Source organism: Mercenaria mercenaria, chromosome 1 (genome assembly GCF_021730395.1).
Source record: "Mercenaria mercenaria strain notata chromosome 1, MADL_Memer_1, whole genome shotgun sequence".
Taxonomy (NCBI): Eukaryota; Metazoa; Mollusca; class Bivalvia; order Venerida; family Veneridae; genus Mercenaria; species Mercenaria mercenaria.
In genome coordinates, this window is record NC_069361.1 from 72,771,688 (window position 1) to 72,787,626 (window position 15,939).

Here is a 15,939-nt window from a genome sequence, read left to right on the forward strand (position 1 = left end):
GTTCTAAGTCCAAAAGGGGGCAACATTTGGCCAAAATGCATGTCAGAGTTATGAGACTTGATGCTATCACTTAGATTTATAACCTCAAAGACAAATCTGAAGTTTCAATTCAATATCTGCATTAGTTTTGGAGATAGTAACTTGCATGTAAAACTTTAACCAGGATTTTCTAAGTCCAAAAGGGGGCATAATTTTGCCAAAATACATGTCAGAGTAATGGGACCTGGCCTAGTAAGGTTGGTAATTGACCTAGATAAAGAAAAAGTAAGTTTCAAAGCTATATGCCTTTAAATGATAACCATAATGTACTTGCATGCAAAACATTAACCAAAGTGTGATGCCGACGCCGACGCCAGGGCGAGTAGAATAAAAACAAAAGAATCTGATAATGTATATATTTATATTTATTTTCATACTTTTTTAATCCATTTCATTTGATTCCATGTAATCATGTTACTTCGTCTCCTGCTATTCTAACATAAAACAAGGTTCACAAACAACAATGAAGGGAATTATTTAATAATATGTTCAAATTTAAACAAGTAAAAATCTAGATATCGATACAACTAGACAAATAAGATACATGTATCATCACATTATACATGTACTTATATCGTAACAATGGTGGTACGCACATCGGGCATTAATCACAAATGTAGTTGTAAAATGAAAATTTAAAGTCACCTTTTTCTACCGTACTTACTCTTACTAAAACAAGAGCTGTTGGAGGACAGCAACGCTCGACTATTCAACAGCCTTGTCGATTGAATGAATACGAATGTCGAAAAAGGGACATAATTTAGTAAAAAAGCAAAATAGGGTTATGGAACCCGCATAGTGCTTATCAGCTTATGACAGTGGACAAGTGTGTAAAGTTTCAATCCATTCCCATTAGTGGGTACTAAGATACCAGCTTACATAATAAGAATTTAACCAAAAACTCCAAAAAGGGGCATAATTTTGTAAAATGCGAAGTTGAGTTATTGACCCTTTGCACTGCATGTCATATCATGACAGTGAACAAGTGTGTGCAATTTCAATCCTTTCCTATTAGTGGATACTGAGATACCAGCTTACATACAAAAACTTAACCAAAAATTTCTATGTTGAAAAAGGGGCATAATTTTGAAAAAAAGCAAAATAAAGTTATTGGACCTGCTTTGTGCATGTCAGATCATGACAGTGAACAAGTGTGTGAAGGTTCAATCCATTCCAATTAGTGAGTACTGAGATACCAACTTACATACAAAACCTTAACCAAAAAATTCTAAGTCGAAAAAGGGGCATAATTTTGTAAAAAAGCAAAATAGAGTTACGGAACCTGTGCAATGTAAGTCAGTTTATCACAGTAAATAAGTGTGTGAAGTTTCAATCCATTCCCACAAGTGGTTGCTGAGATACCAGCTTACATACAAAACCTTAACCAACAAGAGCTGTCCGTAAGACAGCCAAGCTCGACTATTCGAAATATTGTCCCAGAAGCAGGAAAATATTACCCAAAAAGGTTAAATATTAAAAGAGTTTAAAGTTCAAAAGGGGGCATAATTTGACCAAAATGCATATCAGTTATGGGACTTGCTGCTATCAACTAGTTTTATTACCCCGAAGGCACATGTGAAGTTTTAATTCAATATCTGCATTAGTTTTGGAGATAGAAACTCGCATGTAAAACTTTAACCAGAATTTTCAAAGTCCAAAAGGGGGCATAATTTGCCCAAAATACATGCCAGAGTTATGGGACTTGACCCAGTGAGGTTGGTAATTGATCTAGAAAAAGAAAAAAAAAGTTTCAAATCTATATGCCTTTTAGTAATTGCTATATGTACTTGCACGCAAAACTTTAACCAGAATTTTCTAAGTCCAAAAAGGGGAATAATTTGCTCAAAATACATGTAAGAGTTATGGGACTTGATCCAGTGAGGTTAGTAATTGATCTAGAAAAAGAAAAAAATAAGTTTCAAATCTATATGCCTTTTAGTAATAGCTGTATGTACTTGCACGCAAAACTTTAACCAGAATTTGCAAAGTCCAAAAGGGGGCAAAATTTGGCCAAAATGAAGGTCAGAGTTATGGGACTTGCTGGTATCAACTAGTTTTATAACCACAAAGACACATGTGAAGTTTCAAATTAATATCTGCATTAGTTTTGGAGATAGTAACTTGCATGTAAAACTTTAATCAGAATTTTCTAAGTCTAAAAGGGGGCATAATTTTCCCAAAATACATGTCAGAGTTATGGGACTTGACCCAGTGAGGTTGGTAATTGATCTAGAAAAAGAAAAAATAAGTTTAAAATCTATATGCCTTTTAGAAATAGCTGTATGTACTTGCACGCAAAACTTTAACCAGAATTTTCTAAGTCCAAAAGGGGGCATAATTTGGCCAAAATGAAGGTCAGAGTTATGAGACTTGCTGCTATCAACTAGTTTTATAACCCCGAAGACACATGTGAAGTTTCAAATCAATATCTGCATTAGTTTTGGAGATAGTAACTTGCATGTAAAACTTTAACCAAAATTTTCTAAGTCCAAAAGGGGGCATAATTTGCTCAAAATACATGTCAGAGTTCTGGGACTTGACCCAGAGAGGTTGGTAATTGACCTAGAAAAAGATCAAATAAGTTTCAAAGCTATATGCCTTTAATTGATGGCTGTATGTACTTGCATGCAAAAACTTAACCAAGGTGTGACGCCGACGCCAGGGTGAGTAGAATAGCTAGACTATTCTTTGAATAGTCGAGCTAAAAATTTCTAAGTCAAAAAAGGGGCATAATTTTGTAAAAAAGCAAAACAGAGTTATGGAACCTGTGCAATGTAGGTCAGTTTATCACAGTGAATAAGTGTGTGAAGTTTCAATCCATTCCCACAAGTGGTTGCTGAGATACCAGCTTACATACAAAAACTTAACCAAATCGGGACGCGGACACCAATGCGGACGCCAACGCATGGGTGAGTCCAATAGCTCTACTATTCTATGAATAGTCGAGCTAAAAAAAGGAAGTGGCTAAAAAATATTTTGCCCAGACTTATACTTTGCTTGACCAATATCAGAACAATAGTAAGAACTGGACAGTGACAGGCTATAAATTTTACATTGCAGAACAGAGCATGCTTTAAATGAAATCCCTTATAAATTTTCACATGAGAAACATCTGTGAAATTTTATAGAAGAGATTTATCTATATATTTTTCTGCATGCTGTATATAGCTAAGATGACGAGAAACTGCATTTTCAAGTTACATTATACATCATTATTAATAAAGTTTTGTTCTGTTCTATGGTATGTTTATTATGCAGCTAGACATATACTCACCCTATGACTTTGATTCAGTCAAAGGCAAGATGAATTTGTGTTCTAATCGGGAAAGAATCAAATTCATGAAGGACTGTCAGAAAAATACAAGCCAAAGTAACATTTCAAGCACTTGCATATTTACAATAAAACACATAATGCATGGGACATTACAACTTAATGCATGGGGCATTACAATTCATCATAAAATTTCTTTTAAAAATATTATTTATAATTACTGGCTTTCTTATATATGATTATAAATTATGGATTACATTTATATCAAATTCGATTTAAAAAGTGGATGTGGAGACATTACATCAAGATTGGTGTGTGTGTGTTCGGGTTTAACGTCTTTTTCAACAATTTTTCAGTCATATAAACGACGGTGTCTACTTGTAGCAGTGAGCACAATGCCCAACTTTATAGTGCTGCCTCACTGGAATATCATGCCGTAGACACGTGGCATGATACCCCACCCAGTCACATTATACTGACACCGGGCTGACCAGTCCTAGCACTATCCCCTTAATGCTGAGCGCCAAGCGAGGAAGCTGCTAGTACCATTTTTTACGTCTTTGGTATGACACGGCCGGGGATCAAACCCACGACCTCCCGCACTCGAAGCGGACGCTCTACCATTAGGCTACCGAGGCGGTGTTGACATCAAGATTGGTGTGGAAGCTAGAAAATAATGGAAGAATACAGTAGTTTTCAAATGAACAAGGAATATAGCAAATTTTACAAAACAAAAAAAATATGAATGTTCAATAATGATTTATTTATAAATATAATTTAATCAGTCTAGTTGACATAATAATACATGTAAAAGGCAGCTTTAAAATACAGGTATGTTCTTGTGTCTAAACAACATGATTAAACTCGTCTAATCCAAACTTATTTTATATCAGAGCAGATAGATTCAACTGTACTGATAATTCTATAATTGCAATGAGAAACAATAACTATGTCTCAAACGGTTGTGTCGTAAGGCAGGAATCTTAGCTCCGCCTCTTGCAGTGCATTATTCTAATGTGAGTTATGTATGTTACTGTTATGAATCAGAGTGCTTTTAGATGCTTGACACTACCCACGTTTTATTAACCATTGATATACTGGAGAATTGTCTGTGCCGTGGAGGGCTATTTGTCTGAAAATCAAAGGAGGATATTTTTGAAAGATCTAAATGAAGATGATGGGAAGAAGGATGAAGAAGAAAAGAAGGAATAAGATCAATGATGAATGGATGCAGGAGACAACAAGACCTCCTGAACATCAAGTGGAAAGTTCCATAGAGGTTATGGATACAGCAGATCTGGCTTTGGAAGCTGTATGTAAGGAAGTTGAGGTAAAGGTATTGACTGAAAATATTGAATTGTTGCTGCAAGATAAAGACATGGAAAAAGTAGAAGAAGTTACAACAGAATTGGTTATGGCAAGAACTGGTGGTGACTGAGGGGGTGATCACGGAAGAAGCTGTGGTTAGACCTGAAAGTGCTCCTACGGACAAATTACCGGTAATTCCACATTCTTATGCACATGCCACCACATTGTTCACTTAGCATGTCAAAGGTTCGATTCTCACCTCCACTTGGATAGAACTGAAAATGTTATACTGGGGTACATACAACGTATGACTTACGAGGGAAATGACAGGGAAAAGAGAAAATTGCAAAGAATTGGTAGCACAAGTGGCAGTGACAAAGAAATCAAGTAAGACGAGAAAGGAGTACAAATGGAAACACAATCATTCAATAAGTGCTTTGAAATGTTTCGCTCAGTTGTAGTATACGAAGTTGTCTGTTGAGAAAGCAAATTGCACATATCATTGAGCATGGGTTCATGACATTTAAGATATGAAAACAGATAAAAATGAGCCATACCATGAGAAAACCAACATAATGAGTTTGCGACCAGCATGGATTCAGACCAGCCTGCGCATCTGCACAGTCTGGTCAGGATCCATGCTGTTCGCTGTTAGGCTTTGAAAGTGAACAGCATGGATCCTGACCAGACTGCGCGGATGCACAGGCTGGTCTGGATCCATGCTGGTCGCAAATGCACTATGTTGGTTTTCTCATGGTGGAGCTCAAATATCATCAAACATTATGAACAAATTAACCATTAATGACAAGGAAAATAAGCTCATACATTTTCATATCTAGCCACAACAAATAGAATAACTGGTATACTGATATAATAAAGATAAAAGCATCACAGTTTCAAAAGATTTTTTGGCAAACTTATCAAAAGTTCTGTCAAGATGGAATGGATGTTATAACGATTTAATGCTGAAACTGGAATGCAGCAAAAATGATATAAACATTACCAATTATGAGACTAATAAAACCTTTAAAATCCTTTGGAAGTATAGAACACAGTCAAAATAATGAGACTCTTGTTTGACAGTCAGCAACATTTGTACTAAAAACCTTATGAAAACAGATCACCAAAAAAGAACAATTAAAGACATAAAACATCCATTTAAAACACTGTGAAACTAGAGCTATCACTGAAGGCGATATAATAATATAATACCCCCTGACACTGCTTTGACAGGGAAAGTAAAATGCTGTGACCTCTAAGTGTGAAACTGACCTCTGACTTTGTGCTCTGAGTCCTGTGGGCTGAATGATAACAACTAATGCCAGTTTTATTAAAATCTAAGCAGTTTTAAAGATAAGGAGAAAATACCAGGAAAATCTATCTGATTTTTGACCTACAAATGTGATCTTGACCTTGTACTATATGACATGTCTTGTGCTCTCTGAAAGTGATCTTGATGAGATAGATATCTGACACTAGTTTTCTGAAAATCTTCAATGCGATTTAGAAGATATGACATGCCCATCAGGCTAAGTAATTTGACATTTGTCCTCAAAGAACAAACTTGACCTTTGACCTAATGACGTGGGTGGTGCACAGTGCAAGTCATCATGATGAAGTAAATATTTGATGCTAATTTTATGAAAATCTTCACTGACATGCGTGAAGTAGGCTATTTGATCTTTGACTTTGGTTTCACCATGACCATGGACTTAACAGACTGCATTGTGCACTTTAAATATCATCCTGATGAGGTTACCATTTGGTATTGGATTAATGAATTTAGAAGATATGGTAGGGATGCAAAGTTCAGCACCGATACAAAGGACCATTGGACAGACATGCATGACTCCAATACAGTTCCCAATGTATTCATATACATTGTACCGTGGGGTATAAGCAAAATGTCAAAAATTCCCTAAAACATCATACGATCAAAATGATGAAAACCCTTTGAAAAAACATGAGATCATGACTACCAAAATCCACTGAGAGAAAATTGCAAATGAAAGCAAAGGAACACACTTAAATAACACTGAGATTACAGCACTGAAAACCCTTTTTGAAAAACACAATGAAATCAATATGACGAGGATTTCACAAAGAACATTAATTCTGAAATACTTTAAAAGGCAACCTGAAATTAGTTTTTCTAGATATTCATTCCACAGCCCTATCATGTCAGATTTCTTCGTCCATTTATACAAAAATACTATGAAAAAAGAACTATTGTCCTTTACTTTATGTACAAAGCATTAGTTGTGTAAAGCCCTATATTTTATGTGTATAGCCCTAGCAATTGTGTATAGAACACTACAGCTTATGTATAAAGCCTTGTAGTTTATGTGCAGAACCCTATGTAATATGTATAGAAGCCTATAGTTTATGTATTGATCCCTACAGTATGTATAAAGCCCTATACTTTATGTGCAGTACTCTGTACAGTTTATGTATTGAACCCTACAGTATGCAACAACAGATCTAGTAAAGTTTAACTTGTTCTGTAATGTTCTCAAAACAAGAGTAAAATTTTCATGGTCAAGGTCATTTTGGTGCGTAATACCACAGACCATTAAAATATTAGACATGATATTATCTTCAATTAAACCCCTGGTTGTTATTAATACTACCTACAATGTAGATAATATCACAAAAACATATTCACACACACATACCATATTACAGATTGTCTTTGCAGCTGAAGACGAGTTTCTGCAATTTTGGTAAATTATAACTTATAGGTAAGTGCATGGTTAATCAAATAATAATTGTAACAATTCTAGAATACAGAGTTAAAATACAATCATAGTCATCATTTATATTTTGTTTAAAACACATGAACAACTTAATTTAAAACTCATCTGTACCAGCCTCAATTTTTATTTAAAATTACTAACATGATTTCAAAGGAAAAATCTATTAATGTATCACAATTTTTATTTCACAAATAATGAGTCGCTATGTTTTATTTCACGAATAATGTGTTACTATGTCTTATTTCCTGAAAGATATATTAACGCGGATCTTGTCTGTAATATTTTTTGTTGGGTTCACCCTCAAAACCGAAACAATTATATGTCATAATAATTATGGTGATTCTCCAGCTTTTGATGGTGGATGAAGATCACAGGTGTCCCTTATGGCATTATTTCATCAAAATCAGAGGTACTGGAACAGAACCTTCCTCAAGTCAAGCTGGCTCTTTCATTGAAATAGTTTATTTCTATACAATAACTTAAAATGTAAAAAATGCTCATATCTTGTCTAAATGTATAAACTTACTGTGTTTATACAGCTTAGTCTACATTCACAATTAAATATCATGCATAACTTACAGTCATTTGTTCAAAAAACTTCCAGCTCCATTTACTAACAAATGTAAATATTTTCTAAAATCAAGAAATCCAATGGCCATCTATCACTTAAATATTTCACCTGTAGGTATTTACTTCAAATGCAGATAATCCTCATCAAATGTATCTAACTTCACAAAATATGCAACTTACCGTTATATCTAGACATTGTTCATATTTTCAAATATGAGTTTTGGGTCTATTATACCTTAAGTATTTACATCTGGATTTTAACTGATATTATTTATAAATGCTAATAGTATATATATCGCTAAAGTTATATTATAAAAAGAAAGCTTATCAATGCAATCATCTTCAAACAACAATAAAACAGAATGTGGAGCATATTACAGTGTCTAGCACTTCAGACATATATAAAATTTACAAGATATATGGACTGGCTTATATCTGTGATTGCTTTATTTTTTCATAAATATACTGGATATATATAATCCAGATTGAGTTAATTTTCCCATTACAAACAATTAAAGATGTTTATCTTTCTATTACAAGCAATTAAAGAACACAAACAATAAAGAAAAATGTAATTCCTGTTACTAACAATTAAAGAAATGTATTTTCCCCATAAACAATTAAAGTGAGTGTATTTTATCCATTCCAAAAAATGAAAGAAATGTATCTTCTACTACAAGCAATTAAAGAAATGTATTTTCCCCATAACAAACAGTTAAAGAAATGTATTTTTACATAACAAACAATTAATTTAAAGTAAGTGTATTTTCCCATAACAAACAATTAAAGTAAATGTTTTCCCATTAAAAACAATTAAAGAAATGTATTTTCCTATAACAAACAATTAAAGTAAATGTTTTCCCATTAAAAACAATTAAAGAAATGTATTTTCCCAAAACAAACAATTAAAGGAAGCGTATTTTTCCCTCTTGTGTACAGCCATTCGAGGTAAGACCTTTTCATTTCAAATATTTCTATACATCATGTTTCTAAAATGTCATCACTTGTAGCCCATAATTATCATTATCAAATACACTAGAACCTATTACTAAATTATTTCTTACTTTATATAAACGACTGGAAACAGAATGATTAATTACATTTATTTGTACCAATAAAAGTCTCTAGATAGCTAAAATTCAGACATCTGAAGAAATGAAAAAAATATTAACTTTTAAAATCTAGAACAGATAATTTTTGCTAGAGTCTTTATTTTTACTACAATGTGACAGCCAAAATTTAAAACAGTCGTGCATAGTAACAAGCAAAAAGTCCTGTGTCATGAATTTTACAGCTTAAATAAAATTGTTCACTGTTATATTTACTCACCTATAAGACAATGTTTTTTCCTTAAAAATCAGATCTAATGTGTTGCCCCGTCTAATGAGTGAGTCAATGTCACTGACCTATAATATTTATCAAAGAGTCTGCAAAAAAACTGCCAATTTTGAAAGAATAAAAGGAAACCATTTGACAGAAGGATCATCTTATAGTGGCTAAATTTGGTATACAAGTGTTTGTGTAAAATGCAAACATCATTAAAAATATCCAGCTAACAGGAGCGGTAAAAGGGGGTTATTACAACAGTAGCTTTATCTATCTATGTATTTACAGCAGGTAAAATTTACCAGGAATGTACAAGATCCAAATACATCCCAGATTAGGATAGTCATTTTGACCCTGTTATTATATACCTCAACTCATTGTTGTTCTTTCTACAAAATTTAAATTAGCTAAATACAAAAGCTGGCCATAACCTGCTATGAAACAAGACTTTTTGCCTGGTCATGAAAATTAATGAAAGCAGTCTAGACACAGGCAAAATACAGAGTCTGACTTCCACCTGGAGCAATTTTGCTTTTTGTCCGTTCATATTTACAGGCGTAATACAAGCCATAGCTTTTACAGAAATTTACAGGTATATATAATAAAGAGCAGGTGAATACATTTGCATTATATCACAGTTTACATAAACGCAACTTAATTATATAACAATAAAACAATAATATAATTAATAATACTTGTATAGTCTTTTATATCTTAACATGCAAGGAAAAATACTGAATATAAACCTATAAATGGGTAAATCACCCATGACAGATATACTGGGTGATTGCTGTGAAAACTGTATAACACACCAGCACAGCTGTCTGTCAGATAGTCCCACTAACCATAAACCTAGTTATAATCATGTACTGTTAAAGATCGAAACAATTAACCAGCCATTATTTTCAATAAAAATAAGATCTAAGTATATTTGTAATAAATTATTAACCATTAGCCTGCTAAATGTCTAAAATGGAATGGTCCATCATTTAATTTGGGCAATTCCATTTATTACTGGAATGGGTGTTGATGGTAAAATTTACTGACTGAATAGCGAACAGTGCAGACCAAGACTGGTCTGTGACGGTCACAAAGGTAGAATCACTTGCTGCCAGCAGGCTAAAGGTTAAAAACATGTTAGAAAACAAAGTTTTACATAACTTATGCATCCTTCAACCTGGTCGTTATTTTACAATACCATCATGTGAAATCGCAAAAATAAGAATAAACAAGAGCTGTCTCCATAGGATGACATATGCCCCCGATGGCACTTTGAATGAGTAGTTATGGCCGATGTTAGAGTTTAGGACCTTTGACCTACGGAGCTGGGTCTTGCGCGCGACACGTCGTCTTACTGTGCCACACATTCATGCGTAGTTATTTTAAAATCCATGCATGAATGACAAAGATATGGACCGGACATGCCCATCAATGCACTATCATGAAAAATGACCTTTAGCGTCTAAGTGTGACCTTGACCTTTGAGCTACGGACCTGGGTCTTGCGCGCGACACGTCGTCTTACTGTGGTACACATTCATGCCAAGTTATTGGAAAATCCATCCATGGTTGACAAAGATATGGACCGGACACGCCCATCAATGCACTATCCTTTAATGTCTAAGTGTGACCTTGACCTTTGAGCTACGGACCTGGGTCTTGCGCGCGACACGTCGTCTTACTGTGGTACACATTCATGCCAAGTTATTTGAAAATCCATCCATCGATGACAAAGATATGGACCGGACACGCCCATCAATGCACTATCCTTTAATGTCTAAGTGTGACCTTGACCTTTGAGGTACGGACCTGGGTCTTGGGCGCGACACGTCGTCTTACTGTGGTACACATTCATGCCAAGTTATTTGAAAATCCATCCATCGATGACAAAGATATGGACCGGACACGAAAATTGCGGACAGACTGACAGACTGACAGACCGACAGACGGTTCAAAAACTATATGCCTCCCTTCGGGGGCATAAAAATGTTAAATGAAAAATCTGACCACTTAAATCTCAATGGATAATTATATGTGCCGCGCCATGAGAAAACCAACATAGTGCGTTTGTGACCAGCATGGATCCAGACCAGCCTACACATCCGTGCAGTCTGGTCAGGATCCATGCTGTTCGCTAACAGTTTTTCTAATTGCAATAGAAAGTGAACAGTGTGGATCCAGACCAGATTGCGCAGATGCATGTTGGTCGCAAACGCACTATGTTGGTTTCTCATGGTGTGGCTCATATTACTTAGCAATCATGCAACAGGAATTCTTACAGCAACTTTTGGATAATAATGATTCAGTCATAAACAGTATTTTTTAAACACTTCGTCTTCTTGTTGATATGAATGTAAGTATTTGAATCAATCTTAATTTAATAATTTTCACATACATATTTTCAGATTATTCTGTATAATTTCATTAAAAAAAAACTGTCACCATTTTTTATGAAATATGGACTGTTTTGAGAGACAAATGCACAATTACACTAACAACACAGTTATAAAAAAAACCCCATAACAATCAATATCACTGGTGTAATTACATCAAAAAATGAGATCAAACTATGTCAAAATAAAAATAGACTGTTTAGCTTTTTTGATTAGAACAGTTATCTAAAGCTTATGCTACAACCTTACATCTTTAGAAATACACAGCAATATAAAATCTAGCTAAGCTGCTAAAGTTGTCACTTCAAATATTCCTTTAAAGTCTCATTACTGACTTTAACCATTTCGCATTTTCCCCATTCCTTAGCCTTTGATAGGCAGGGCCATATTCATTTCATTGCAGACCTCCCGAATACACTTCAACAAATGTCTCATATCATCAGGAAACAGGTATCCTATACTTCCTATCCTGAAACAATCAGCATTGAGCACCTTACCTGGGTATATCACCTGATCTGAAATATACAAACACATAGATATCATTTAAGTTTTACTAGCTTATCTCTAAACAGGCTACGATTTGAAGTTCTAGTCGCACTGTCAGGTATAAAGGGATTGGTATTACAACATTTTCTCACCTGAAGGACTGCAGTTTTCCCCCATTTTGGGGATATTAGGTTTTACCTAAGGCTTCAAGTAAGTTTCCACTATGCTTTACTATGTACTGGCCAGTTTAACATGGGACAAGCCAGTAAACGACTGGCTCAGTATCAAGCTTTAAGTTTTACCGGCGCTATTCACTACACTTTTTATACTACAATCCTGTACATTTTTACTAGGGATAACTATGTACGTTCTCATTTGTTCAAATGCTGAGAATTTTACAGAAATTACTAAGGCCATAAAACATTTAACGGGTGCTTTGGGACCAGTCAAAACTACCATCCCTCGGTATCAGGGATGACATTTAGAACTGTTACCCTCTGCCTATTGACCTCTAGCAACATCTAATAAAAGTAGTCACAAATACCTAAAGGAAACAGTATTGACTCTTCCCAAAACTCCTATGGAATAACTTTATACAACTCCTAAGGTAAGAATTCTGGGCATTAGTACATTTACTATCTAGCTTATTAATAAGTATTTATTTACCTCTTTCATTCAGTTTCATGTAGAAATCATTAAAGTTGAAGTTTTTATCTTCCGGAAAGCGGTATGATGTTATGATATATCCTTGATGATAAGGATTCAGAAACTCCCTGAAGCCCATCTCCTTCATACCTGCTTTCAGAATAGAACAGTTTTCTTTATATCTGCAAAAGAAACAAGGATTGTATACTTATACTACCGTCCATATAAAAGTGAAGTATCATAAAATAAGCCCAAACTTAAGGTAGTTGTGCACATTTGAGACAAATTTTGTTCTACAAAAACTGGATTTTTTTTGTTTTTGTTGGATTTAACGTTGCACCAACACTATTAAAGGTCATATGGCGACTTTCTACCTTTGACGGTGGAGGAAGACCCCCAAGTGCCCCTCTGTGCATTATTTCATCATGGGAGGGCACCTGGGTAGAACCATGACCTTCTGTAAGCCAGCTGTATGGCTTTATCACATAAGAATTCAATGCTTCTAGTGAAGCGCAAATCCATATCGGTGAGAGTCAAGTGATTTGAAGTCAGCGGCCTTAACCTCTCGGCCATTGAGGCCCCTTCTTTTAGTGTTTGTACACACATTCATACTGTGCTTAGCTATATATATCTTAGCTATGTACTACTTTAAACCTATCATACAGTAAAGTTTATAAACACAAACATATTAGTTTTATGTTGACAAAGAAACTACGAAATAATTGTTCATATTTTTTTTTAATAAGCAGTTTGGTCTAATATATCTTTAAGTAGCTTAAAATAGTCTTACCTAGCTGACCGGCCTTCAACTCCTCCTTCAGTTTCAAACTCACGGATTGCCTGGGAAAATGCCAGCATTGTATGAGTGGGTGGGGTAAACCGGAATTGATTCGTCTTTTCTAAATTGTCATACTGGTCATATAAATCTAGGCTTATACTTCTAGAATTACCTGTAACAGTAATAAAAACTTCATCATATATTGTACTAATTGTAAAACAACTATTTGTTAGGGGTAATGAATTATTTTCAACTTAAAGTATATTAACCTTCAGCCTACTGACGTCAAGTGATTCTGCCTTTGCGACCAGTGCAGACTAAGATCAGCCTGCATATTTGTGCAGGCTGATAGTGGTCTGCACTATTCGCTATTTAGTCAGTCAATTTTCAATGAACACCCCTTCGAATAATAAATGGTACTGCCCGAATTGAATGACAGACCAGTCCATTTTAGAAATATAGTAGGTTAAAGGTTAAAAGTTTTAACTTATTCTGTTTATTGCTGTTGTAGAAACTGTCACTTATCAACTTATGCTTGATGACTGTTCCCTACACATAAGTTTTCCAAGTACTCATACCTATGAATGGGACTGTCCAGACTGAAATCAAAATCTGCTCTCACCAGGATTTGAACCCATAACCTGCTGGCAAGGAGTGATAGCGTCTATCCCTACACTACTGCACCACTTTCAAGATGGCTTTTAAAAATTTAATATCTCTTTAAATTGGTCAGCAACCATAAACAAGCCTCAAGTAATCATTTACACACTTCATTACCACTGTTGTTTTACATTGCAGATCAATGCTTTCATTGCAATACATTATAATGTCTTTTGTTAATTCTTTCATTGCAATACATTTAATGTCTCTCGTTATCAATTATTTTACTGAATTACAGTTAATAAACAGTAAAACTTTTAATCAATCAAAAATAATATTCTTAATTCAGTAATGTGGACTCGAAAATTATACTTTTGTAGAGGTATGTTCAATACTGTATGTTTATATAAACAAATTACAGTTTACCTCTACTACTGTGAAATTATTAATATTCTTGGGGGACTAAATTTTGTGGATTTCATGGTTGAGTCAATCCACGAAAATTTATCCCAACGAACAAGTAAAATTCCCATTCATTTTATGTTCAAAAGTTGAAATCCATGAATTTATATCCCGATGAAATTGCCGTTTCGACCAAAACCACGAAATTTCATGCCCATGAAATTAAATGATTTCACAGTATGCAAACTTTTAATAATATTGGATCACATTCAAGTAGATTTTGACACTTCAGAAATAGCACAAGGTTGTAACTTAACTTATTCATTTAGTTTAATGTTAACTGACATTTAACTATTCATGATGGTTCAGTAGTTTACGTGAATAACAATTTCTTTTCACATTCTTTTTTTTTGGAAGGTTTAGAATCTCACTATCATAAATTAGGTAATATAATGCCTTTCCCAGCTTTCAGGTTTGCTGACGCAAGGTTTCAATATATATATTTACAGTTCTTTTTTGTCCATTTCATAACAAAATAAATATATCAAATAAATGAGTGTTTTTTCTGGGGTGGTAATACTGTTAACATTTAGAGAAGTAACATCAACAGCGGATCTGTCTCGGTGGTCAATATTATCTTTAAGCTGACAATATTTCATACTGTCACACTCAAAGCCATTTATTACATGTTTATAAATTAAAATGTCCTACAGCAAACACTTGTACAAGGAATATTTAATCTTTAGGAAACTTTGGTTTATATTCTGGGTCTCAAAATGTGTGAGAACATAATCTGGCTGATAGATTAATTTTCAGTTATTCTAAACTCCAAGTAGATTTTTGTACAAAGATCAGAGACAAAAAAGCTTAATAGCTGGACACTAAATCATTTTTAAACTAAAAACCTTAAGTTGTTTATATACCTTTATGATCTTTTGGCATATGCAATAAATGCAACAAGAGAACAGTCTCCTAAATCCAGCATCTGATTGGTTGTTTCTTAGCACATTTTTGAAACCGACCAATGGCAAAGCAGCATTGTGAGACTGGTCATCAACTCACAATTTATAACCTTCAAACCAAATCACTCAAGCCAAGTTTATTGATTCTAAGAAGATTAATACTATTCTATAAAGTATCAAACGACGCTCTTTTCAAAGAATATATCCTGTCATACTTATCTAGCTAAGTGCACATCACAGATAAAGGGTCTTTTTCTACAGCATTGCCTAAGTGCTTATAGGACTGCCAAAACTGAGGTCAGCTGGTAATTTTTCCAGCTTTTGATAAGAGGCGGAAGATCCCAGGTACCCACTGGAGAACATTTCAGGCATAAATGGCACCTGGATAGAACCACTGACCTTCC

At 34.4% G+C, this 15,939-nt stretch overlaps 1 protein-coding gene across 1 annotated transcript in view; it reads right to left on the bottom strand.

Annotated features, from left to right (window-relative positions):
* Positions 1–386: 386 nt before the first annotated feature.
* Positions 387–15,939, bottom strand: part of LOC123534259 (2-aminoethylphosphonate--pyruvate transaminase-like) — a 29,747-nt gene continuing 14,194 nt past the window's right edge. Inside the window, exons 7-9 of the mRNA XM_045316439.2 lie at positions 13,584–13,743; positions 12,815–12,975; positions 387–12,177 (exon numbers count right to left, since the gene is read on the bottom strand). Of these exons, the coding sequence (XP_045172374.2) occupies positions 12,026–12,177; positions 12,815–12,975; positions 13,584–13,743 (473 nt within the window). The 3' untranslated portion in view covers positions 387–12,025. The remainder of the gene's footprint in view (positions 12,178–12,814; positions 12,976–13,583; positions 13,744–15,939) is intronic.